General features: G+C 39.8%; 2 protein-coding genes across 5 annotated transcripts; both read right to left on the bottom strand.

The window, feature by feature from the left end:
• Positions 1 to 4,305: 4,305 nt before the first annotated feature.
• LOC137602968 (gastrotropin-like) lies at positions 4,306 to 5,356 on the bottom strand. 2 transcript variants are annotated; one of them, XM_068326113.1, is made up of 4 exons: positions 5,201 to 5,356; positions 4,952 to 5,112; positions 4,769 to 4,858; positions 4,306 to 4,629 (listed from the first exon to the last, which is right to left on the bottom strand). In XM_068326113.1, exons 1-4 carry the CDS (start codon positions 5,265 to 5,267, stop codon positions 4,570 to 4,572), a joined length of 378 nt encoding a protein of 125 aa, XP_068182214.1. In that variant the 5' UTR covers positions 5,268 to 5,356; the 3' UTR covers positions 4,306 to 4,569. The 2 variants fall into 2 exon arrangements, with proteins under 2 accessions (XP_068182214.1, XP_068182213.1); XM_068326112.1 differs by having other exon boundaries at positions 4,783 to 4,858.
• Positions 5,357 to 7,775: 2,419 nt separating this feature from the next.
• On the bottom strand, positions 7,776 to 18,321 carry LOC137602610 (alpha-1B adrenergic receptor-like). Of its 3 annotated transcripts, none has more exons than XM_068325484.1 (3): positions 16,860 to 18,314; positions 8,981 to 9,099; positions 7,776 to 8,891 (listed from the first exon to the last, which is right to left on the bottom strand). In XM_068325484.1, the coding sequence occupies exons 1-3, from the start codon at positions 17,830 to 17,832 to the stop codon at positions 8,580 to 8,582; spliced, it is 1,404 nt and encodes a 467-aa protein (XP_068181585.1). In that variant the 5' UTR covers positions 17,833 to 18,314; the 3' UTR covers positions 7,776 to 8,579. The 3 variants fall into 3 exon arrangements, with proteins under 3 accessions (XP_068181585.1, XP_068181584.1, XP_068181586.1); XM_068325485.1 differs by having other exon boundaries at positions 8,691 to 8,891; positions 8,992 to 9,099; positions 16,860 to 18,321; XM_068325483.1 differs by having other exon boundaries at positions 7,776 to 9,099; positions 16,860 to 18,308.
• Positions 18,322 to 27,139: the final 8,818 nt, after the last annotated feature.

Here is a 27,139-nt window from a genome sequence, read left to right as displayed (position 1 = left end):
GTGTTTCTTGCCAGGAAGCATGGCTGAATTGCCTCTGGTCTTAAGGGAAATAGTCTCCATTGCATTGCCCCTGTTGGCTCAGACAGAAGACAACACAATAAGCCCATCAGGTTTTACACAGGGCCCTCCAGCTGTTACCACATACTGTCAACGTGCAGTCTGTGATTCCTAAAACAATGTGGTACAAACCTGTGGTTGACTAAAAACACTAACTCCAACACTGCGTTGATAGGTAAACGTGTGGATTTCATTGTCTATTCAGCTCCAGTGCATTTCATGGTGTTCTAATATTCTCCTTCACTTACTTGATATTTTTAGTTTTTGGTTATTTGCAGATTAAATTTTACATACAAAATGCACAAGCACCCAATTAACCGTTATTCTCCCTCAGATTAAAATGAAAATTATAAACACAAGGGCTATCCTTTAAATTTGGAACTCAGGTATTGTCAGAGATAATGTTTGCAATTTGACTCAGATTGATCACAATTCAGCAGTCTGAGTAAGTGAGCCTCTGCTGTATTCTTTCAGACAAGGAACTTTTATTTAACTTTGAATCAGAGGTTTCTCATCCTGAGTCAGAATGCTGGAACATTCTACAAATGCCTAAATAATATCAGTCTTTTAAAAACAGTATTTTCAATCTTAATATTTTGAAATTTTTGAAATTTGCCATGTGTAGTGGTGCATGTGTTACAGGAGGGTGGAGGGAGTGGAGACACAGGGAGTGCCCATAGCTGTCAGTGTGATAATGGATCATTCCCACAGCCTCCTGTAAGCTTTTGTATGCAGGGCTAAAAGGATCCTGCTGGCTTCCCTCTATGTGCCCTTGAGGAAGAATTTCAAAGGGTTGGTTTGGAGGGGGAGGGGGCTACCTGCTCACCTTGTGTTTGTCGTGGGCATCTCAGTTGACGTACTATAAAATTTGAAACGCACATCACAGTAATAATATGTGTCTGTACATTGCTAGCAGTTGAGATGAGGTCAACATGTTTGCTCCATTAATTGTTATGGTTGCTCTATTTTACAAACCCAATAAAAAATGTGGGTTCACTAGAACTGTGGCTGTTTGTGACTTGTGTCTGGAAATAATTGAACATTTTAAGCAGAAATGTTTAATTAAAACATGATACAGTATCATCCTTATAGATGAAGCTCAGCTAGCAGCCGATTGTCTCTCTGGGATTCTGGCAGCGTTATCCAGTCCATGCTTTAACAATATTAATCCACATCATGACATGAATGAAAATTATATTAGTGTTTCATTACATGTTGAGCCTGGATGCCAAAGTATTTTAATTGATTTATATTTCAATAAATTACTCCAGCACTCACCAAACCAGACCTTGTGGACGTATTGATAATACATTTTCTTTGGAATTACCATATGTTTTATATTTTAAAATGTGTTCTTTGTGAACTTACTTCTGCAGGAGCACAGAGAATGTGGAACAAATAAAACCACTTACTTTTGGTGGTAGATGTTATTGTTGTCAAAATGACATGGTATCCAAAACTATTATCTATTATTATTATTATTATTATTATTATTATCATCATCCTTTCTTTTTGAGGAAAACACTTCATCAAACACATTAAGATTTTTTGGTGATTTGATGTTCATTTTATTTTTAGTAAAAATTGACAATACAACATTTCTGAATTAAATTTTCATTCTCAGAAACATAGGAGTGCCAACACGGATATAAAGTGACGCTCATTAACAGGAATGATAACACAACACAAGCAGGACTTTTGTCAACAGCTGTACAAACATCAACTATCTGAAATGAGTCATCCAGACTACCGGTTAGAGCAATAAGCAATGTGTTCATTTTTTTTATTTTTTTTTTACCGCACAGACGTATTTTAATAAATGCAACAGCAACAGAAGAAGCAAATTTTTCAAGGCCAAAGATTAAAAAAATGTTTTTTAAGAAAATTCAGGAGGGAAGCTGGGCAGGTGAGTTGGACAGCGTTTAGTTTCAGAAAAGTTCATGTTCCATTGGCAAAGGGCTCCTCCTAGTGGTTGGATATTGAAAGTACATTTTTTAATATGTTGAATCAATGGACAACAAAACATTGAAAGGGACTGGAAATATTTATACATTTTATTGTTTAGGCACCAGTCTTTCAGTATAAGCAGCTCTGCCTTTTCAAAAATGAAAATCAGGGGATTCCAATGATGGGAAACAGTTTCTAGATAGAATATTTTGGCTTTGACACTACAGTGCATTGTATATTGTGCATCTTGATATTATATCCATGGTGCATCATCTGTGTAATTCACACTGGAAATTCATTCTGCATTTGACCTTTCCTGAGGTGCAACTGGCACCTATAGAGTAGCTTTGGATGAAAGTATCCTAAATCAAGGATACTTTGACATATAGACAGATGTACAAGGTAGGAACAAAACCAGGGACACTTACTGCACCTCCTTTATGGGATGGCTGCTTTATCGATTGGCCACAATCAATTAATATGTACTGCTGCTAAAGTTCTGTGCATGTGCTGAGGAGAGGTATCAGCTCCCAAAGCTCTGTCTCTCCCCATGTGTCTACTAACACCTCCAGGCAGGGGGAGAAGGCGAGGGACGGCTGCTGATCGTCTGGGGTCTATCTCACTGTCGGAAAGACAGTTGAGTTTATTATGGAGCTGTGAGATTCTGCCATCCCATCACACACGGCAGCATTTGGTCTTTGAATGGCCGTCTCCTCCATTATAACGGGTACACAGGCAAGGATTTTGGTGTCATGACAGCTGGTGTGCAGACTTTTATAGAAGAGGAAATTCAACTTTATAATTCAACACCACAGATGGCACCGCACTTCTGAACCAGATAATCAGACAGACTGATGAAGTTGTCCTCTGTGGTTCATGCAGATTTTCAATTCTAGGAGGAAAAAAGAGGGTTCGGATAGTAATATTATTATTTTAGATGTTTAAGCTACTGATGTTGGTAATTTGTGGGATTTATTCAAATCCAAAAGACTTAAATATGACAAAATAATGTTTGGATGCAGATCACATGAGCCAACTTGCCTACTGTATATCTAGTCTGAAAAGACAACTCTATATACAAAAAAGAACATTACACGAAGATCCTGTTCTCCTGCTGAGTGATGGTTACCACTGTTCTCTTTAGTTTACCATCAGTGTTCCCCAGGTACGAAACGTATACTGCAGAAACCGAAAACATTGGTCGCTGATCATCGTCTGGTGAAACGTTAGCTATAGTTTTATATATTATTGTGAATTCTTCTTCTGCTCAGTGACAATAGAAAGAGGGTGAGGAATGGTCGGACACTTTGGGGACTGAGTGTTATTGCTTTCTTGGTTTGGCCAACGAAACAAAGACAAACAAATGTGATCTCATAACCTTTGTCAACTGTTGCCAGCTGAAGTAATTACCTCCGTGAAGCAGGGTATGTCTCCACCCATGTGTGTTTGTTTGTTACTTAGAGAAACTAAATCTTCTGAATGGATTTTTCAGTGAACCTAATGGGATGATGGGTGCCGGACCAGAATGGAATTAAACCCATTAAACCTTGGTGTAGTTCTGGATAAAAGGATGTATCCAGAATTGTTTAAGGCCCCACAGGAACAGCCATAAAGCATGACAAGACACGACACGGGCGTTTTCTCTGAAGACAGAGTATCAAGGCTCTTTCAGTTTAACAGTAAGAAACAAATGTCAAGGTCATGCCAGTGAACACTGGAGAAAGTCAATACTTATCCTGATTGAACATAATTTAAAAGACACCTGTGACACAGTCCAGCATGTTGCAGTGGAAATGCATAAAAAAATCAAATTTTCTATTAATTTAAATTTTTTACTATTTAGTAAAAAAAGTCACATCTGGACATCCTGTGCAACATGCATGGACAGATAAAAATATATATTGATAACATATGCTGTGGAAAAATGTTTTACAACTCAATTGTTTCTGTGAAAACAGTTACAATAATATATATTTATGCTCAATAAGCACCATTTACTTAGTAGAAAAAAATTGGCTTGCTGACCTGTATGTATACACACACACACGCACGCATGCACGCGCGCACGCACACACACACAAACACACACACACACACACACACACACACACACACACACACACACACACACACACACACACACACACACACACACACACACACACACACACACACACACACACACACACACACACACACACACACACACACACACATTTGTACATTTAAACAAAATTACTGTAACATCTAACTATCCTTAACAAAAAAATGAATCAACCAACCATTATTTTTTTCTCTATTTATTGGGATAAGTTGTTCAGAGAAATTTTATTTCAGTCAGAGTTTCACATAGTTTCCATTTTTTGTAAAACAGAACTTGTAGAATAAGAAAAATTGCAATTCTATTAAGCTGAGAGATGTTCCAGCTGGTTGTCTTTTCTTTGCTTCTGTAATTCCTGATGGTTTCGTCCGGCAGCCTCTCTAACACGCACTCGTGGTCTCATGGATTGAGGTCTCACAGTTTCATGGCTCAGCCTCTCCTCAGCTGGACCGTGTCTTGCATTTTCAGATCCTCTTGCTGACTCTCGTGAAAGTCACGCCATTCTCTCCTGGAGTTGTACAATTCTAGAAGAAATGATGAGCAAAAGATTAAGATGATACAGGATGAAAATAAAAGAAATACAAGTTTAATTCAGGTTACTAAAAATTAACCCTGATATTCATTTTGTTCTTTGTGCGCATGACAAATGGTTAACTCTCTTACCATCACTAGCTTACCATCGATGATCTCTGCTGTGAACATATACTGAGGAAACTGTATGGAAATTTTGCCATTTTCCATGGTGACAGGAGCCTAAAGTTCAGGAAGAAAGGTCTGATGAAACTCAGCAAATATGTGGAAGATTTCTTTTCAAATAATTTTCACCAGTCCGTGTTTTTAACTCACCTTGAACTCTAAACCCTTCAATGTCTTGAGTTCACAATCCTGACCAATGGTGAACTTGTTGGACCAGGTCCAGTTAGGAATGGTTTGGGTCCAGGTGAAGTCATTTCCATCCTGAACCACCTCTGTTATCACTTTGTGGTCTGTCTTGGCATGGAGAAGCTCTATGACAGAGATTTGAAGAAGTTTAAATAAACAATGACTCCCATTAATCCATATAAATGTTAAGAAACAATAAGAAAATATGGTTACCGATTTCTTTTAGGAATTCCTCATACTTGTCTTGACTTTCCAGCTCATATTTCCCAGTGAATGCCATGATAGTGAAAGAGAAGAGGAGAGCTGAGCAACCAGTTTACAAGACACATTAAAAAAGGAGTGGTCTGTGGTACAGTGTCCTCCTTTTTAGTTTTGAATCTGTGCCCAGACCTGCTGCTTCCTTCACTCTCACGAAAAACCCACCGAGTGTTAGACCCACATGTGACTAAAAAATGTCAGCTATTATATTTCAAAACGGTTTATCATTTTACTCAGTGGTATAATGTCGGATCTTAAAGGTAAAAAATCCTAAAATTTCCCAGCTCCTGTCAGAGTCAGATTTTTCATGTGCTTTGCGAGTCTGAGCATGTAGAGTGTTGTAAAATGTTGACATTGTGATGCCCTGCATGCCTGTCTTCAGTTATTTCACCTTCATGTACTGACTAAAAAATTTCACAACGACAGATCTTCATCCACTATTTGTCGAATTACACCAAGTGTTACTCCTGTATGCCGTGTTTGTGATTTTTTGTAAAATCTCTTCCTCCACCTGATCCTGACTTCTTGCTTTTGTGCCACAGGTTGATTCATTCTGCTCCTGGAGATCTGACTGTTCACTCTGAGCTGTCGTCCACTATGAAGATATGCAACTGCCACTCCAGTCAACACAGATTCTTATGTTGATATTTTTGGCTTCGTCTGACATCTTTATTCAGCTATTTGTGCCGCCTTTGTGATCCATGTTCTGTACTTGGTTCCCACTCTGTCCAAAACACAGGACAGCAATGCTATAGAGAACATAAAGTATATGAATATCCAGGATTTTACATCACATACAAAGCCTGGGCAAAGGTACCCTCAGAAACACAGGGAGAACATGCAAACTCCTCCCAGGACAGTGGATTGAAGCCAGGACCTTCTTGGTGTGAGGCAGCAGTACTGCTCTAAATACTGTATATACATGATACATCCCTAAATACTGTAAATACATGATACATCCTCAGACTTGTATCAGGTATATGCAGTTCTTCGGGTATAATATTACTCGTGTCCTCTTGTGACTCCAGTGGGAACAGCACAGAGGCTGTTCAATGGACTCATGTGTTACTTGAGTCGGCACTGGTTCAGGTTAAAAGCAACAAGTTTTAGAATGGAAAAGCAGGGAGTGTGAAGTTATGGATAAGTGAGCCGATCACAAATGTATTTTTGCCTCATATCTGCTTGAGTCTAGCAGGTCAGTCAAATATGTCCACTAACAGTAGAGTTAACCACCACAGAGTTTTTTTTCATCTGTATTTGCTCAGGATCTGATTTTTTCCAAGTATTTGTTTCAAACTATTTGTTGAACAAAGGCCCTACACCTGATTACTTTTTTTGTATTAGAGTTTTTTAATTTGATTATATATAATCTGATTGAGAAAAATGATGATTTATGTTGCTTTTCAATCCAAAAATATCCTATTGTACTATTGAAAATAGTGATTTTATCTATTGGTTAACCACATTATTAGTCAACGTTTTCTAAAGTCTGTGTTCTGTGAACCACCTTAATCACATAATCGCATTAGTCATCTTTTTTCACTTCCTGCCTGCGGGTGAAGAGCCTTCCAGGGTGAGGTTTAAACCTGTGGATAGGGTGGATATCTATCAGCTGGATCTCCTTTCAAATGATGGCATCTTGAATAACAGGAGGGAGACATTATCTTCAAAGTGAATGATCCCAGTGTGGACAAGGCTTGTGTGTCCCCTTGTGACACTGAGAGGAAGGAGCAGGATATAAACTCACCTCTGCAGACACCAGTTCAGTTTCTACTGAACTGGTGTTTCCATTTGGACCACATGTTAGCTCTGGTGAGCCAGCATCATTATCCTGAGAAGTCCTTTCTTCATTTTCACATGATAAGACAGTATTATATTTTGACACCATAATAAATCGAGAAAATTAGTGCACAGATGAAACTTATTTCAAACATTAATCACATAGTGATAAGGTCTTTGAGTTCCGATAGAATGAAATCCAATCTCATCTCTACTGCAGATGCGATTTGTAAATCAGGCAATATCAGGTGACTGACATGATTAATGTTTTTAATGTTATTACGCTGAATTAAATTAGCACATTTGATGAAAGCTGCACTTATCATTGCTTTTATTCTAACGTTGAAAACAATTATGTTGGGCGGGGGTCACATTTTTGATAATACTGCCTTTTCTGATTGAATGTACACTCGAGGGATTTAGAGAGTTTTTGTCTGTTAATGTGTTTGACTAATTTGATGATTATCTGTAACTAAAACAAAGAGATGAGACAAAACAACAGAATACAGGAAGTGCGTCATTTCAAGAAATGTAAAATGTTCGATCCAGAGTAACAAAATCAACAAGAGGCTTTCAACAAGTAATTGATTATGATCAGTAAAATACCAAATAATCCTCTTTAAATGATCTCCAACATAAGAACATCACACACCTGCTCCCCATGAACTCACAGCCAACATGGCTGCAAACGTACTATGGTAGCTCTTGTTGAGTGAAACAAAGTTTGCAGCGAAGCAGCGTTTGAGCAGTGTTCGATGTTTATTCACAGATCATTGGTACTTTTTGCACATCAAACATACAAATAAGATGATATCTAATAACTATGCACACAGAAGATAAACCAGGTTATATTTTATTTCCACAGCATACCACAAAGATACCAAGTGACTGCAACAACATCATAACCATTTGTCTTATCACACTGTATATGAGTCAGATGTCCTGTGCTGTTTGTACAGGGCAGAATGTCTCAATCCAACCAGTCCAGGCAAGGGGCCGCCCATCTAGAGGTGGGGGTGGGGGGTGTGCTCAAGGATGTTTTTTTTTTCATTGTCATCATCACTAAATGCTTCCTCATGGGTGAATTGTTGCATGTTTTAAAAAAATGTCAAATGATATAACTTTGATATATAAATTAAAAACACCTTAGACATGGATTTTTAACAAAATCACTTTTGAGTAGAGTTCTTTTCTGAAAAAGTGTCTTTTTTCCTATAAATTAAGTTCTGTTTAATCAAACACAATACACAGGTGCTCAAAAGAAGGCAGTGATCATTTTATCCTCCTTATGTCCACCGAAAGACGTCTTCCTGCCTATGCTAACCACAGGTACAGCAACACAGACAAACACACGTGTGTGTTCACCTCACATCGACCATGAAGGACTATGACAATCCACTGATGAATAATTATGGGACCATGTACGGCAAATGAAGCAAATCTGTCAAACTCTAGATCCATATTCTGTTAATCCTTGTGCGAGAGAACGTGTATCAGAAAGGTCAGAGGTCACACCCTGTCGTCAGGGACAACGTTGTCTTTGTTGATTGCTGTGTTATCTCGATTCTTCCCAAAGGAGAAGTAGAAAATGCCACCAGCTGTCTCCTCGGCTGGTTTTCCTCCTCTTAACTCTTCTCTTACAGCTCCTTGCTGGCAGTCTGTGGGGCTGCCAGGCAGCAGGTTGGGTGTTGTGGGGCTCGGAGTGGTAGGCCCCCAGATGTATAGTGTTTCCCCTTCTGGACAAGGTGGCAGACCTTTGGTCAGGTAGCTGGGGCTCGGGCTGGCCGAGGACGGCAGGGTGCGCTGGCTGCCATTCAAGCAGCTGGAGTTGTGATCGCCTGAGCTTTTGCGTGAGTGTCCAGAAGAGCTGAAATTAGAGGAACGGTAATTGTACGCCCTCCAACCAGGACGCTTACGCTGGTGACATTGGCATCTCAGGATGCGAATGAAGGCCACCTTGAACTCACGGCTGTAGCAGGGGTAGATGATGGGGTTCAGGCAGCTGTTGAAATAGCCCAACCAGAAGATGACCTTGAAGAGGGTATCAGGTGGGCGCAAGTTCACATTAAAAGACCCTGGAACCAGGAAAATAAAGAGAGAAAAAGGAAATAATGACATGAGTAACTTATGGCTAGGTGTCTTGTACAGAATGAACATCCTGAAGGCTTTCAGAACTTTTTCCAGAAACAATTTATGAAAGCTTTGTGTGAGCAATGGGATCCTATGTAAACATGAGTCTTGTCAAAGTTTTAACAGTTTACTTTATTTCAATTTAAATAATTATCATCACAGAGCTGTACAGTTCAGTTTTGAGACACTCTGACCTTTAATGCCCTCGCAGGCCACATACAATGATGTGGCGGGCCACATTTGGCCAACTGGTCTTGAGTTTGACACGTGTGATTTAGACAATCAAATCAGTTCTGTGTGTTGTGTATGAACCTAACATCATCATGGAGCGATAAACTTGGTCTAACAATCAGGATACACACCTGTACAACTGATACGACTGTCCAGAATTTAGAAATAAACCTCCAGCAGCTTGAATCAAACTCGTACGAATCATGTTTATTTAATCAACACCAAATCTGAGAAAGATGAGAACTCATGGCTTCTGTGAAGTTATGTCTTCCAGAGACTTCAAACAGCCCCTCCTGCTCCTCTCTGGCTCAGCTCATCACTATATCCAACTTCTCATTTTTCATGTTTGTGTCACACAGAAATCTTAAAACCAGGGATGGCTAGGAAACGAACCACTGTTCACTACCCTGTTGTGACTGCAAGGGATACGAAAAAATAGGAACTGAAAGTGATCGATGGTGAAAAAGTAATTAATGCTGTTATTGTCAGACGTCTGATTTATTTTAACAGGTGAAATCTGTGCATTCATGTTTAAACACAACAGCGATGGATGAATCTTTGAATTGATATGTAAATATTTGTAGACTCAATATGTAAAAAGACTTTCCTGCAGAATATTTCACTGTAAAAATTTTAGGGTTTGGGCTGCAAAACCAGCGAGTAATCTCAGGGAAAGCTCTACTATCTAATTTTATCTGAGCTCAATTTCAGTGTGGCTGATGCTACAATTTTTTTTAAATATCTTAAATTATTTCTGTTAAGCGTTTATGTTTCTTCACTTTTTTACTATCCCCTGTCCAGACCTACGTAGTACGTACTGTATATAAGATTCATTATCATTCCTCTTTGTGAATGCAGGCCTTACATTTTCCGCTAGGTGGCAGCATTGATTCAGAGTGACCCAGTATAAAGCCTCAGAGTGTGCCTGTGGGAAGACAGGATGTGATGGGAGTTATTGAATGACCAGAGAGGCCATGTTATTTATCATTGAAGAAAGAGCTTGTGCTTCTTTCAAAAACTGATGCTATAACGCTGTTACAGTTCATCTGGACGACTTTCATGAGACTCCAGAGAGAGGGGTGACCCTGAGTTAGGGTGAGCACACTGTGGGAGAGACTTTAACATGGAAAAAAAGGGTAGATATTTGGTTGAAATAGCACCTTTTTCTGTTCAGGGTTATAGAGGTTATCCTACCACAACTAATCTTCACATTGTGAAACCTGCATATGGGCCAAATGTTGCCCGGTGTGACGCTGACCTTTCCTTAGAGGAAATAGTAATAATGGAATAAACAATACAAACTTGAAAGTACTCTGCTTGCACCAGTATTACTAAAACCTGTAAGTATAAACAGTAAAACGTTACAGTAATCACGTAACATCTCTTTCGGAAATATTCATCGCCAGTTGGGCCTCAGAAAGTAGAAATAGCCGTGAGTGTCCACAATACATTTGGTATGTCCCTGAGGAAAACATCAGTTACTGTGTCACTGTTTCCTGAGCAGAGATGCACTTGATGATGTCACTATGATGATGTCACTATGACGATGTCACCACGATGATTGCTTTACACTGCTTCAGGACAAATGACATCACCTTCACTGTAAACATACTTGCAGCATTTGGAAACATTTCCTATCATCATGAATTTATGAAATGATTTTCCATCTTAGAGTTCACAGATACCTAAAATCCATTTCTAAGATCAAATCGACTTTATCTAAACCACATATTGATGGTGGTCTGTCTGGATGCAGTGGTGAGACATCATCACTTGTCCATGTGTTTTCTTTATTTTGATTGGTTACTGTTATAATCTCTTCATGACGTATACAGAAGGCTTGAAGGACATTCAAAATTTGCATTTGTTCCCAGATCTGACTCAAGTTTTAGTGAACATTTCTTTGTATCATCCTCCAACCCTACACAAAAGAGATATCCTTCTCAAACACACAACCAACCAATGAACCAACCAACCAACCAACCAACCAAACAAACAAACAGACCGACAAATAAATAAACAAACAGACCAACAAATAAACATGGGTGACTACCCCTGACTCTGTGGTGGAGGGAACGATTAAACAGCAGGTTGATTATGCATATTAATGTGTGTCTCCAATTGTCTTCCTGTGGCCAAGCTTAAATAAATACAGATATGTTAGCAGTAAAGGAAGTGGTGGGGGCGAGTGAGGGGGGTTAATAAGAAAGTGTGAGATTAGCATGAAAGAAAGGATTGGTGTGAGTGTGTGGGCGGATGAGAATAAAACTCTGTTTCTTCCTAGCGGCCCACATTGTTAAATTGATATCACATTCCTGGAGAGGCTGAGGATGTGCCATAATCTCAGGCGTTCAACTGTGAAATTACCTCTGACGACATATTACAAAGAGACAGACACACACCTCAGCGCTCTGCTCAGTCAATACCAGCTTCTGCAGCTCTAACAATTATCATAAGTGAAGCTGCGATCATTACATACAGTATATTGAACAGACGAGGACACATGTTTTGTTGGATACAACTAAATACTCAGAAATATACTAAAGTCATGTTCAACTAGCATTCTGGCAGCACTATGAGTAGTTTGCATGTGTGTGTGTGTGTGTGTGTGTGTGTGTGTGCGTCCAGCTGTGAACTGCAGGAGGCTGCTTAATGTGTCTTGGCCTACTGTACTGTAGATGAATGGGTCTCGTCCCAGTGGCTGCTGTTTTCACATGCTATTTTCGCTTCTGGACAGCCACTTAAATGTGTTACATAACCGTGTGAGTTATGCCTGTGACTTGGGGATACTAAGTTTAATAGACTTGAATTAAAACTTGCTCGTTCTATCATATCCGCCCATCTCTGTCTTTTCTAAACTAATCTCACCAACAAATGGTTTACAAGCGGGGAAGATGTTTGCTTCACCTCCAGGGGAAACTTTCTCATTGTCTCTGCTGCAGACAAGCAAACTGAGGTAAATTTACAATTACCTAAAGCTGACTGAACAGCACACGCTCCCACTGATGAGGACAACACATGACAATGTATATATATCATCTTTAATGCTCTGACATGACAGATTCAGACGTGACAACTTCTCCCTCTCTGTTAAATTCTAACTTTTTCTGTTGTATACTGATAAACACATGGCTTTGGGTGCAGTGGATAAATAATGTTCAGCTGTAGCCTTACTTGTGAGTCAGATGTAAACTGAAGTCCAGCTTATAGCTGTCTTGCACTTGTATATTTTGGGTTACAGTGGAGATGTTTCAGAAAAAGACTATGGAAGGCTGTAACGCTGTCATGTGAAAGGACCTTGATAAAAGCTCCTCCTGGCCCTGAATCACTGGGACGCCCCACAAGGGCCCGGCTGATGGGAAGCTGTTCCGTTTCCTCTCTGCTCAGGTTTGTGACTAAACTTTTGCAAATACAGAAAGAAATCTGGTAAATAGTTGTGTGTCTATGTTTTTTTTGTGTGCATCTATTCTTTGCTTATACCAAAAGGCTACAGTACAAACATTACAGGATGTGAGGGCTTGGATGCAAGACAATGGTTTATAGATAAACTGTGGGAGGGTTGTTGTTGGTGTCACCCCTTCTGTGAAAAGAAATGTTTGCACCTCCTTCCTGAAGACAGACTCACATACTTACATCTCACTATGAAACACAGGAACAACTAAAACAAAAAAAGCAGATATCCTGTTATTCTCATTAAGTGGAATCAGCAATGCCAACTCTGTCCCACGTCGAGCACACATGCACCACAAAAACCTCACACATCCGCTTTCATAACACACCCATGAATTTGATTAGTGTGTCTTAATCCAAAAGGACAGAATGGTTATTGCCCTTGCAGATTGCTTTCAATGAAACCATAGCACAAGGTTATTTCTGGAAAATTGGGTTGGCGCTTTTACCGCCATCATCCTGTGGCCTCCTGCTCGGCCCTGCCACCACCCTTTTGCTTCGTCAATGTGTCAATTAGTGCCCTCATTATTTCTCTCCGTCAAAATGTTTTTAATTACCCTATGAACCGCGGAGGCTGAAGAGCAATGCCTGAGATCCACAGATAAATGTAAAATACCTCCAAAAACACACATATATGGTAACAATGGGTTGTTAACACCCCTAAAGTGTTGTTTTTTCTCACATAAGAGCGCTTCTTGTAACAGTTGCTATATTTGTGAGGCCTTCACAGGACATTAGTGTCTGTGCTGGGTGTTAAACAACCAAAGGACGACGTGTGCGGTTGAAACAACAAGTACCGCCTGAACATTTCTCTTCCTGGAAGACATAAAGTCAATCAATTTCTGTTTTAGTTTCTCATATACGCACACTGTCTGACAAAACCTTCCTGCTGGGTTCTATGTTAATGTTCCCTTGTTTTGGTTTAGCTCAACTGGGGATTAGTTGAGCAACTGATTCATCGAATATACAGGAATTAATTGTCAATAGTTAATAGTCAATAAATGATTTATTTTCCTAACAACATTGACAAACATTCACTGGTTTTCATCTGCTAAAAGGTGAGCATTTTCTGTGTTTTCTTGTCTTAAATCATAGCAAACGGACTATTTTTGAGTTTGAAGACATAACAACTGGCTCTATTTTTTTGGTACCATTTCTTGACATTTCATTAAACAAATTATTGTTCAATATATTGTGAAGTAAAGCAATCATTAATTAAGATTTGGCTGTGTTTATGTTACATAATTTGTACAAGTGACTATTCCTTTTATGTATGTAAATTGTATGAATGGTCAGTTAATCTATTGCTTTTGCATTTGTTTTTCATAAAACGTTTTGGGGATGGACTTGTCCACTATGGTGGACAAGTCCATCAGGTCTGTAAGACCTGGAACACCACTGCCTAAATCTCACTTATATTTACTGCATTAGAGATCACTTTGCTACTACTTTAAGTTTTTGTAGAAATGCTATCGAAATTCATTAAGAGTCCCTGAAATGCCTTTTTTTGGCCAATTTCTACATTGCTTTTATATTTTTCAGCATAACTGATCTATTATAATCTTTTTTTCATAAGTTATAAAATACTTTTGAGTTTAAAATCATCATGGTTACTGACAAACACACTGTGGGCCGAAGGTCAGTCAGTGTGTGTGAAATTTGGGCTGCTTTCTGTCTGAGGACGTTCATCTGGAGGGACACTAACTTAAAAAAGTTGATACAATGTTTACAGTCTTGAGGTATGTGTACTTTACTTTGCTTCAAATGAAAGGCAAAAAAGGACACACTGAAAAGAGATGACTTAAATTAGACTCATAGCTGCACGTTTGCCATTTATGTACAGAAACAAAAACAAGTTTTTTTGCAGAAAAAGACGGATCAGATCGTTTCAGCAGGACAGAGTTCACGCTTTCCTCTGAGCTGCGTGAGTCCTCAGACGGAGACTTTAGGGACTATTGTTGGCTTCACAGGTTTTTAGCTCCTATCAGTTGTGATAGAAGAGCACCCCCCCCCCTTCACACCCACACTCACACAAATAAAACACTCATGTCATCCATTGCCTTCAGTGTGTCAGCGAGCAACCCCCACATGTTACATATCGGTGACAGTGTGCAAAGAGGGGAGCAGTGTAATTACAAGTGTGAGACAGAAAATCTAACTCTGTGGGTGGAGGTTCACCAAGGAGCAGCTCCTCCAGTCACAGTTAAAGTCTGGAAACATGGGGTTACTTATCTTGTTTTAAAAGTTATTATTATTATTATTATTATTATTATTATTATTATTATTATTATTATTATTATTATTATTATTATAATTATAATAATAATTATTATTATTAATATATCTTCTTACCTGCTTCTATAGCAGAACCATATAATTCTAAGATTACTCAACAAGTAGAATTATCTTGCTGCATGGACAGATCATTTCACTAAGTTTAATTAATTAAAAGAATTTCAATTCTTGCGATGAAAAAAATCTGTTATGTTTTTATATTTTATCTCTTATATTTTGCAGAGCAAACATACATTTCTGAGCCCAAATAAAATCCACATTTGGATGAAGAATCCGCATCAAAATTAGCAAAAATTTCAAAGGACTAATGTGAATGCTAATGTGAAATGCATTCACTAATGTGAATGCTTTTAGTAGACTGACAGTAGCTAAAATGGTAATAATTATGTGAAATTATAGCATGTTCACATTTTTGCACCATTTTGCGATACTGTATGACCCATCTGTATCAGTATGCTACACCACATGATACAGAGAAATGTGCCCTGTGGGGTTTCTTAGTGGTTAGTCGATTAGTGTTACATAAACAGGCCCCTCCTAAACCTTCAAATCCCCCTTTTATCTCCTTTCCAGAATCTTTCAGATCTGGAAGTCAGAGCTTTTTTAAAAAAGAAAAAGAAAAAAAACATTTATTGCCTGCTTTTGGTATCAAAAAATGCCTCCGGGAAACATAATGCTCACTATAACTGAGCCCCAGGTAGTAATGAATGTGTCCATATGAGAATATGATGAGGTGTAGCTTGAAGTCAGAACTGGAAACACATCCCACCACAGAACGTGCAGAAACACACAGCCACATGCTGACAGACGAGCGTGTTGATGTAACCGCAAGACACAGTGACAGAAGGGATCAATGCCCTGGCAGACAACTGCAACGTGATCATCTAAAATGCAGAACCCACGATCACAGTTCACACTACGCTGATGTTTTCTTAACCTCCTCACCACACAACAGCCCCTGGCATGAGGATTTTGAAACAGAGGACATTATTTCGTTTAATCCGGAGTTTTTCTTTTTAACAAGTTAGGTACTGGCAGCTGGCCGATCACAGTGGCATCAGGGAGTCACACAGGCTTCTGAATTCACTGACCAGAGCAGACGGGCCATCTGGTCTGCTCTTGCTTGCCCAAGGCTTGTGTTTGTGCACCAAAAGAGTGACTCTGGGGATAATGCGATATAACGCTAATCATGTTTGGAAAAGCTTGAGATCAAATCCTCCCTAGTCTCTTTGAACATTTTCTGTGGATTCTGAATACAGATGCCAATGCTTGGCTGATGCACAGTGAAAAGTGCCGAATTGGAACATTTCACAGCTGATTTGCTTTTAAAGGAATCACTAAGTGGATGCTGCTCATGTAATCACATACAGACAGACATATAATAATACTGATCTACTGAAGGGGCCATAAATATTAAATATAGCAATACGTCTGGTGTTATATCAAATTCCTACAGTTCAGAATGGCGTCTGCAGTATATCAGTGACCATTAACAGATTTGCTGGCAGTGCCAAATATTTCCTTGTGTCTGTAGCAGCATTTGGACGCCTCATCTAAAACTTTCCGAAGGCATTTTAATGACTTTACCATCTTCTCTGTAAGTGTCCTCGACTGCATGAAGACCCTTTTTTTTTTTTTAAATTTGGTGTGGGTTGTGACCTTGTTAACAACTTATATTTATGAATAAGATGTATTTCTAATAATATAACAGAAGACCTGTTCAACCTACCTATGGGTAAGGCGAGAAAGAAGGGCAGCCAACAAAGCGTAAACATGCCGACCACAACTCCCAAAGTTTTTGCCGCTTTCTTCTCCCGGGAGAATTTCAGGAGTTTCACTGTTAGTGAACTCCTCGCCTGGTGCGCGCGACCCTTGCCTGCGCCGGAGCTGCCGGGATCCTCGTGCACGTGTGACCCCTTGTGGATCCTGAGGGTCAACTCGCTGGAGTTCATCCTCTCTCGCATCACGCCGGCTTCCAGATTCTTAGTGGTCCGCTTAGCGACGATGTACACCCGGCAGTACATGGCTAGGATAACGACGAGAGGAATATAGAATGAGCCGAGCGAGGAGAAGAGCGCGTAAAACGGCTCCTCCGTGATGGGACACACCGTGTCGTCTGGGGACGGTGGCTGCTTCCACCCGAACAGAGGTCCGATGGAGATGACCACCGACAGCGCCCAAACCCCGAGCATGGCGAGGAGAGCCCGCTTCTCCGTCACGATGCCCGGATACTGCAGCGGGTGGCTCACTCCGATGTAGCGGTCGATGGATATTACGCACAGGCTCATGATGGACGCGGTGCAGCACAGCACATCCACCGCCGCCCATATGTCACAGAAAATCCTCCCGAACACCCAGTAGTCCAGGATCTCCAGAGTGGCGGACACCGGCAGCACGGTGGTGCTCAGCAGCAGGTCGGCGATGGCCAGGTTGATGATGAAGTAGTTGGTCGGGGTGCGCAGGTGCCTGTTGCACACCACGGAAAGGATGACAAGGATGTTGCCCGCAATGGCGAACACGATGAAAGCCCCCAGCACCAACCCCAGTGGGATGGCACGGGTGAGGTGAACCTCGCTGTGCTCCGTGTAGTTCCCCCCGGAGCTGTGGGTGAAGTTGCCCTGTGCGTACTCACCCAGAGTCCTGTCGAGGTCCGCGGAACCATTTTTCCCCAACTGTGTGACATTGTCAGTGCTCAGACTCATTTTGACTCAAGAAGTTCTCCATAGCAGACTTCAGATCACTTGTAACTACAACTCACGAAAGAGTTTTAAACATAAACAAGTTGTATAAACGGACAGAGTCTTGCGTGATTTAAGGGCATTTTTGCAATTTCACTTCCAAAATCAGCGCAGAGAAAAAGACATGAGCCGCAGGGTCCCCACGCAGTCCTCCCTCCAGGCTCCCGAGGCTCCGTGGAGAAGTGAGGGGGGCAGCAGTCATCTCCTGTCTTCACTGCAACACACGCAGCTCTGCAATGTAGTGACTAGACATTACACGAGTCTATGAAGCGCGCATGACGCATCCTTACATGCAAACAGTGACTCCACAGAACAAGTACGAGACGCAGGCTTGTTTACCTCGTTTTACACTACCGTGGGAGTGGAGCCCTTAGACGCGCCTTTGTCCAGCGTTTTTTTGCCTCACTGTGGGGTGGTGCTTAACTGGAGATTTATAAGTGAAAGACTTTCGGACCAAAAGCACCAACGTTGTACCTAAAAGCACCTTAAAGGTCCACATTTCAATAAATACATTTTATAAAACGTGGCTGAAGTTGTGCATGAGAAAATGTGTCTCTGAAAGTAGACTGTAAATAGTTTGTCCTTTATCCTAAAATATTTTGAATGTCCATGCAGACAGTTTAAAAGGTTAATCTGTAAAGGTCAAACCGTTTTAAAAGTCAATAAGATAATCACATGCAATCCCCTCTGCTGTAACAGGTATTCTTCCCTAGTTTGGTCAAATGCAGGAATTTACCCCACTGGATACGAGCTCGGTTAGTGAGGAGTGACTGATTTATTGGACTGAGATGAGAAACATGTATTTGAGGCTCATCCTGTTTAAGGGTTTTTGAGTACTCACGAGTGTATGGAAAATACCAGCACTAGTTTCACATGGAAAACTGTTATATTTGTATTTGAATATAAAACCGTCTCTGACTTATTCTACATTTGTCAAACGTACAGCTGAACCAGAATATCATGAAGTTCAAAATGATTTATTTAAAGTTTGCATATAATTAATGCAAAACTATTCAACCCCGAAAAGAAACTGTCAATCTGTTTGCAGTAAACAGATCTAATGAGAACAGTTTAAATAGTTTAGAACAGTTTAGATAGTTAAGACAAGTGTTTTCCCAATTATGACAGAAAGTGCTGATTTTACTGGTTGACAATCAGACTGATTTAAGCTCATGATAAATGTCTCTGGCACTTTACAGGTCATTTTGCAGCGAGAACTCACTGCAGACATGATGCATAGTCAGATATGAACCTCTGGCGACGTTCCTGAGGAATCTTTGGCCATTCCTGCTGGGCAAAAGCCTCCACTTGTGGAATAATCCTGTGCTTATGTGCTGCACTGACGTTTTCAAAAAACCCAATGAAAATGTAGTTCAAATCAGAAGACAAGAATTTTTCTGGATTTCTGAATTTCAGCATTGGTGATTTGTCCTTATAGAAAGTTCAATGATACCGGTGCTTCAGTTTCCAGCACAGATTTGTTTTCTGCAGCCAAAAACTTGTGCAAAATAATCACAAAGAGACAATAAGGAGAAGGTTCAGAAACAGAACATAATTTCCAGATATTAAAAGTAATTTTGGGTATAATTTCATTTAAACACTGACTATTTCTGAGCTTCTGCCAAAGCACAGAACAGCTGGGAGACGGGAAGAAAAGTACCCTACTTAATGTCTGATAAGGTCGATCTGAGTGAAATGTTGCAGTCAGATTGATGTGAGAGCCAGTTAACCGTGTGGATACTTGTTCTAATGAAAAACAGGAGTGTTTGTTTAAAGTAAAGCATCAGTTCTGTAAGGGATCTCGACAAAATGTAGCTTTGTTCTCCATTATTTAGTGTAATAAAATGTCCTTTGTTAGAAATTCTGTTCCAACGTGAAGCCTGCAGGAGCAAAACAACCGGACACATCTAAACTGATCAGTTTTTACACATTTTGTATAAAATTAGTACTTATGTGTATTTCATGATGTGAATGACATTCTACTGTGATTGGTCAGCAGCTGGTCTGGTGGCAGGATTTGATCTGAGGTGAACGAGCTGTGTGATTCCACAAAACAGAAATGAACCCTCATATAAGTTTGATTATATGAGCCCTTTAGGATATGATAAATATGATTGTCTCATCTACAAGAAAATGGATGGATATAATATAATATAATATAATATAATATAATATAATATAATATAATATAATATAATATAATATAATATAATATAATATAATATAATATAATATAATATAATATAATCATCCAAAGTTAACTAAAAAAAGTTAATCTTCGTGTCAAGTGGCCACCATACTGAGGATCCCTTTCTGGCTTTTTGTTAACATATTCCGTGGGTAATGCGTTCCAGGAACCACATGCGATTAACGAATTCCACAATAGAGCAACAAACTATTTATCTTATTATTTACGGTAATTTAAACGTTAATAAACCCCCTCATACTGATATTAAACCACCTTCTATCTGTTTTACCTTTTCCCACACTCTTATCGACTGTTTAAAGCACTTTTGTGTCTCATGAAAGTCCGAGACTCATGGAACTGAGCGCACCCTGGATGCCGTCAGCCAATAGAATGCGCGTATGGTATCACGTTACTGCCGACCAAAAATCCGTGATGAGGTGAAGTCGCGAGCGTTGATATGTGAATGTGCGAGGGCGCACTGTATGTCTACATGGCTATTTCATTTTAGTCTGTTTTTTATGAACATGGTGGACCAAAGTGATTGCCATCTACTGGAGAGTTTCCTGCTTCTGCATCTTTTCTAGACCACAGCCCTAAATGCACAAACTACTGATGATAACTAAAAAATATACTTACTACAAAAGTACCTCATGTTCCATGTTCCAGTTTGTGTTATTTTAGGTCTGCCAATAGCTCCTCTTTATTATTTAAAAAAAAAGGTGTCATGTGTCTGTATCGTGACCACCTTAGACAAGGTCAGTTCAGGAAATGCTTCTATTCTTACTGAATGGAATAGAAGAGAGGGAGGCAGACTCGGATTCTTCAGGTTTCAATAACAGCAAAATTATTAAATAATTAGTTCATGGTAGCGTTCCTTCAGAGAGGCTTAGCCATTTGACGCCCACACAGCCTTTCAGTCCTTCATCAGACACCAGAGCGCTCGCCCATCATGAGAATTCTTCTGAAGAGATGAATGACCTGGAATTACATGGTGTCATATCTAAAACCCGATTTTAGTGCTGAGATGATGAATTCACTGCTCATTTCACTTGATTGAATACACTGAGCATTCAAATAACACAAGAGCTTATGCAGCTTCGTGAGCTGCCAAGTGCTGGAAGGTTTCTTACCTTTTCTTGGAAATTTAACTTTAACAGGAGTGTCTTCTTTTTTTTCAGTGGCGAGGATTTAGAATCAAGTTGAAGAGGATCAGCTTTTCCTCTTGGCAGGGTAACAGCATACGTAAATCCTGAATTTGACATAATCTCATTTCTTTTTAAAGACGTGACTGCTAGTTTCTTTCAGACCACCTGACATTAAACAAATGAGATCAAGAAAGTTTTTTTTAAGAATGCTGATAAATATACTGAGAAGTTTGTTTAGTTGTGTCAGAGATGTATTCTTCGTACAGTCCAATTGATTAATATATATTATCTGTAAAACTCAAGTGACTGGAGGAGGTTTTTACTTTGACGTGGAGCATCGTGTCACAATTCAAGTCAAATTCTTTGGCAACATGCAGAATTCTTACGTTCTGCTGTTAGGCTTCAGTTATGCTGAATGACTGCTGCTTCTCCTAATGTGAAGAATTAAGTGTTTGAGGGTCAAAGTCTGTCTGTAACGTTTGGATTGGTACCTTCTACCTGTGAGTGACAGCGTTACCCAGTCTGCCACCAAACCGCTGTTTGTCTGGATCAACAACACACTAATAATTTCTTCTTCACATCAAACAAACAGGATTGATCCAGAAGTGTGATAAACTGTGCAGAAAAAAGCATTTGAAGAATATGATTTGCCGATTACTAATAGTGAGAAAACATTAATTCATTATTAATTATTATTCTGCTTCTCACTTAAAAACCCACATTGATCCAAACGTAGATGAAAATTATAAAGTAAAAGTTGAAACATTCTCAATATACACACAGTTTGTGTTGTTGTGAGGAAATGTGCACAAACACAACCAGATATATATCAGTGTAATGAGTGGAGTCACAATCCAGGCACCGGCCTGTGTGTGTGTGTGGGTGGGTGGGTGGGGGACAATCAGAGGGGAAGTTAATGTGATGCTGGAGTGGCGGGACCATACGTTAATGTAATGTGTAGTGGCCGGTGGGGTGGGGGGCAGGATAAGAAGCAGCCTTTGCTGTGCAGGATGGATGTGAACGAGGCCACAGGCAGATGGGAAGACACCGTTTCAGTGGAGGTGTAGAAGAGCACCATCATTGACCGTGGCAGATGGAACATCCTCTGCTGAGCTTTTTTTGGCCGTTCCTGTGGCATCATGTTTCTCAGGGAGCAGGAAGAATCACACGGGGTGATGGAGGAGGGAGGATCTACCCGAGCATCTCTGGTGAGGACACCACAGGTTGTTTTGGCTGCAGCAGGTCAGCGGAGGGTCAACTCCCCCGGAGTACTCACCCCATCAGAGATGAGCACAAAGACTGGAGACCTGAGGTGGAGCTGTTGGTGTAGAGAAGAATGATTTAAAGGGAGTATTCTAGTATATGTTTCAGAAAGAGCCACAACAGATGAATGTAAAGATTCCACTATTAAAAAGAAGAGCAGTATTTTAAAATCCCTTCTAATTCTTGAGAAAAAAAACATTTCAGTAAAACTATGACATTCTTATGACTAATTATTATATAAATTGTTAATAATGATGCATTAATATGTTGGCAAAATTTTGCAGCAGCTTGAGTTCTAAACATATGGTTTACACCTCCTACAAACCACAAAACTCATCTAATGGATCAATAATTGGGGAGGGGAAAAATGTTTGTTAAAAAAGTTTTTTTTAAACATATTTTTGATGTGTCTTTACTTTTGTGGTGAAGTATTGGAGCAGTCCACCTGGATGTGTGGGCTAATGCTGCCTGGTTGTATATGGATGGCGTTGGGTGCTGAGCCCCAAAAAAATTTATTATATTAACAGGTTTGGGGATTAGAAATCTGGTTCTGGAAGGACAATAAATAAATGCAAGGAGTTAACACACAAAGATGGAGAACACGACCAGCTGTCCTAGTTCTGATGCTCTCATCTTGGACTGACATTTTACCCTTCAGTACTGAAGCTTGTACATTCTTATCCATTACTCAGAGACTGTTTTATTCCCCTGATATTATTCACAAAGCTTCCATAAAATGGTTGGATTGTTCCTTTACTAACTGTGCCCTAAATCTCTGCTTAGTTGTTTATTTAATATTTATTTAGGTAAATAGTCTTGAACTTTAGAGTTTCTGTTTATTACCTGTATCTTTGAATTCTTCAATGCTCATCTCCTGGCCAGGTGAGTTCTGGTGATTTTGACTTGCATGTGACACTGAAGACAGGAGGCCTCCGAAAGGACAGAAAGACATGCAGAACAGAGGAAATCAAGAGGAAAGACGATGTTTTGAGGAGGTTGTCATTGGCTAGAACAATTCACGTAATCACACGCTGTCTGAGGCTCAGGTGATTCAACTGTTTTCCTGTGGTTTGTTGCTCTGCTCACCTCTCTGGACAGATGAGACACAAAAGAAAGTGATGGTATTAATATATTCATATAAATAGATGTAGGAGGCAAAGTCAGAGTTGGGTTGAAGTTGATAAAAAGTATTTATTAGTTACTTATAACTTTAGTCCAATCATGAAATCCTAATGAGGAAGTGAAAGCGTCTCTCTTAAAGCTAGACTTTTCAACATTTTAACATTAATACTGTTAATTTGAAAAGCGTTAACAGTTATGAACACACAGATAATTATCACTCGAACTGACACACACCCCCCCCCCAGCTTGACAGCATCTTTCAGATAATTAGTTTAGCTTTATAGCTCATAACTTTCCTGTTTTGTTTCAGACTCACTGCTCTCATCACTACTGTTTTAAAGCACAGCAAGCCACTTTTAATTTCTCACATCCCCTGTATTGCACTAATACATCCCTACATAATATACATTTGACGAAAAATAATGTTCCCTTCTGTCTTTCAACCCACCCTTGGAAAGAAAAACATGAAAAATCCCATCTGGTCTCCATGAAGGAAGCAGCACCCAAGCAGATGTGACAGCATAGCCACTAGATATCACATTCCCCAATAACCCCAACATATGTAGATACAAGGCAGACGCAAGGAGAAGCCCAGATTGTGGTTTCTGTAGAACAGACATCTGCAGCTACTGCTGAGTGTTTCTTATTTTGGACAAGAGATCCAAAAATTTTGTCCAAGTCTCTGAAGATTGCCACATTAAATGGGAGTTAAAGTTAAAATGCCCTTTGGGAATTTAGTGGGGCCAACAGGCAAGGATAATAATGGCAATTACGTGGAAAGCTATTCTATATTCTTATTCTTATGGGCATACTTTTCATGCAGCTGCAAAATGAATTCTTCAGTCTTGCTGTGAAAAAAATGTGGAGTTTCAACTAATAGAATGAATAAAAATTAGTTCCTTCTGTTCCCCATTAGTCAAACTGCTGATTTTAGCAATTTGTTAATGATTTATAATGCAGATCTACCTAAACTGCTGTTGACATTCTTTCTGCTGCAATTGGAAATACAGTTATAAATTATATGGTTGTGTCTAATTATTATGGAATATTTTTTACAATGTATGCACCACATGGTATTATTGTCCCGTTCCATTAGAGTTTGTGTATTAACAGCGCCTAGACACTTTTCTCCTGTTCACTTCATCACATTTCTGTATTATATCATCTGCATTGCAGCAACATGTAGATCTATTATAAAAGCTGCGGTCATAATAAGACTGGATTTGGTTTAAAACATCTGAATAGGAGCCTTTATTTTAATATATAACAGTTTTATCATGATAATGCTTTGTATAGTATGAGGCTGCTCTCAAAGAGTGAATCATACCTACATTAGACATTAAATGTTTCATACATTTATTCCTCTAAACCACAGTGGAGGAGGGAGGAAACCCTATTTGTTTCAGAAAGGCTTTTTACACACAGATTTAGCAATATTGCAGCAACAAATACCCTTCTCCATGCCTCCTTTGTTCATTTAGATAAAATTAGCCAACAGCAGCCTGCCCTTATTGTGTCATTTTGGATATCAAGCGGGTAGGAGGTATAATAAAGCAGCATCAGGGGTCTGCTGTGACATTTTCTTTAGGTGTTGAGCAACACACTGGAAACAACAGAAGGAAACGGAGCAGTTATAACTATTACATGGGAGTTCATATAAAGATAGCGCTGGTTCACTGTTTTGTCCTCAAACAAGATCCTTTGACCCATGCTACCCTCTAAAATTAAGAACCACTTTGTATAATGAATTTGATAGTTATGCATAAAAAAGCAGAATTTCACTATGGTTGGTGTTTTTCAGGCTATACAGTAACTCCAAAATTTTATTTCTAGAGTAGAGACAGAGTCCTGACTCGACAAAACTGTCTTGAAGTTTTTGATTCAGAGTGAAAACATGTTGTAGAAAACATGACCTGCTTGGCATACATGAGAGAGAAGTTTGAAATGTTCATTCTGTTCCAGCCAGTCTGTGTGTGTCTTTCTTGTCTGATGGGTCTCACCTGTGTCTCATCCTCTCATCCTCCCTCTGGGTTTAATGTGTCTCTCCTGCCCTTCGGTGTCAGTCAACTGTTGAACCTCTATGCAACACGTTTTCTCCTTCTACTTTCTGTCTTGTCATGTTGTCAGTAAGATAGCCCGTTGGGTTGGATCATTTGTCTTGCATTAATGACTAAAAATCATAATGTTCTTTGGACTCAGCATTTTTACCGTCTCCATTTGGATACTGTTGTGTCTGCTGCTCTCTGATTTGTTTTAGTTTTAACATATTAACATAATGAAAAGCCCATTTGGCATCAGCTCTGCCTCTTTGTCTGCATTAAGCGCTTCACTCTGAATTGAGGATAAATGACTGATATTTCTGAACAGATCATTGAATTTTTTTTTAGTTTAATGTGACTAAAAGCAGCTTAAACTGTTTAAAATCATTGTTGCGCTTGTGCATCATAGACCAGAATAGTTCAATAATTTAAGGAAAAGAAGATCTTTATATTGTCGCTTCAGCAGTGGGCATCATGTGCAAAGGGAAGAGAAGAATACTGGCTTTCATCAATGGTGCTAGTGTGCCAGAGGAGACTAAACTGTTGTGAATACACAAAAGAGGAGGAGATGAATCGCCTCCATGTTGCTGGTAAAGAGCGTGACGTGATTGAGCTTATCTAGTAGATGCAAGGATGCAACGTTTTCCAGCTCAGCATCTCCCTGGCCTTTTTGTCCATTGGCCACCGCTCCCTCCCTCCATCCCTCCATCTCGCCCTCCCGCCCTCTCCCTACATTTCTGCACATCCTGGATGAGTTATCATGCTTGCAATGACGTCCCATACCATTACATCCACCATACAATTTGGCATTTACTGCCACACATCAACACAATACCTGCCTTGGAAATGAACAGCTGGCAAAGAGGCAATTTTCTCCCACAGTGGGAAAACTGCAAGTACAGCACAATGAAGCACTATTTCTGTTCGACAAAAGGGAATCAGTGAAGCATCGCAGGGAAGATTGGGCTGCATATCTTAAATTTGATTGAGTTCTGGTATGTTTCCTGGCTGACCCCATCGGAAATGCTCATGTCTGCACCATTAGTGCATTAGTGCAGATTATTTGACAGAGACAAAGCCAGGATCAGGGCAAGGGTGAATGTGAAGCTGTAGTGTGGGAAGGCTGAAGGAAGGTACACCCAGGAGAGTAGATTCTTTGCCAAGAAAGCTTATGGCTGGAAATGGCCCAGGCTCTGCATATACAGATTGCTGAGTGGACACAGCAGTGCGGTGAGCCCCAACCATTAGATGATTGCCTCTGAAGTTTGTGAGGACGCTGAGAGTTGTTACGCCTCAAATGTTTCCCCTGCAGGGCCGCGATAATGAGGTCTTCATCAGTGTCTATTGTATAAATCCATGGTACTTCAAAAAACTCTTATCTGCAATGTTTTCTGAGCAAAGAACCACCAACGGATGATGCTGTGGTCTTAGATGGAAGTTGCCTCCAGGTGATTGTTTGGCTTATGGTGTGCAAGTGAAATGACAAACAGTGGCAATACTTCCCTGTAAAGTCT

Source organism: Antennarius striatus, chromosome 10 (genome assembly GCF_040054535.1).
Source record: "Antennarius striatus isolate MH-2024 chromosome 10, ASM4005453v1, whole genome shotgun sequence".
Lineage (NCBI taxonomy): Eukaryota > Metazoa > Chordata > Actinopteri > Lophiiformes > Antennariidae > Antennarius > Antennarius striatus.
The sequence above is the reverse complement of the archived record's forward strand: the minus strand, read 5'-3'. Positions and strand labels throughout refer to the sequence as shown.

Excerpts from the sequence above, each read along its gene's own strand:
- LOC137602610 (XM_068325483.1), bottom strand. The coding sequence starts at position 17,832 with ATGAGTCTGAGCACTGACAATGTCACACAGTTGGGGAAAAATGGTTCC. Across the intron at positions 9,100-16,859 it reads CTTTCTCGCCTTACCCATAG|GGTCTTTTAATGTGAACTTG; the intron begins GTAGGTTGAACA and ends TCCTGGTTCCAG.
- LOC137602968 (XM_068326112.1), bottom strand. The coding sequence starts at position 5,267 with ATGGCATTCACTGGGAAATATGAGCTGGAAAGTCAAGACAAGTATGAG. Across the intron at positions 5,113-5,200 it reads GGAATTCCTAAAAGAAATCG|AGCTTCTCCATGCCAAGACA; the intron begins GTAACCATATTT and ends TCTCTGTCATAG. Across the intron at positions 4,859-4,951 it reads TGAAGGGTTTAGAGTTCAAG|GCTCCTGTCACCATGGAAAA; the intron begins GTGAGTTAAAAA and ends CCTGAACTTTAG.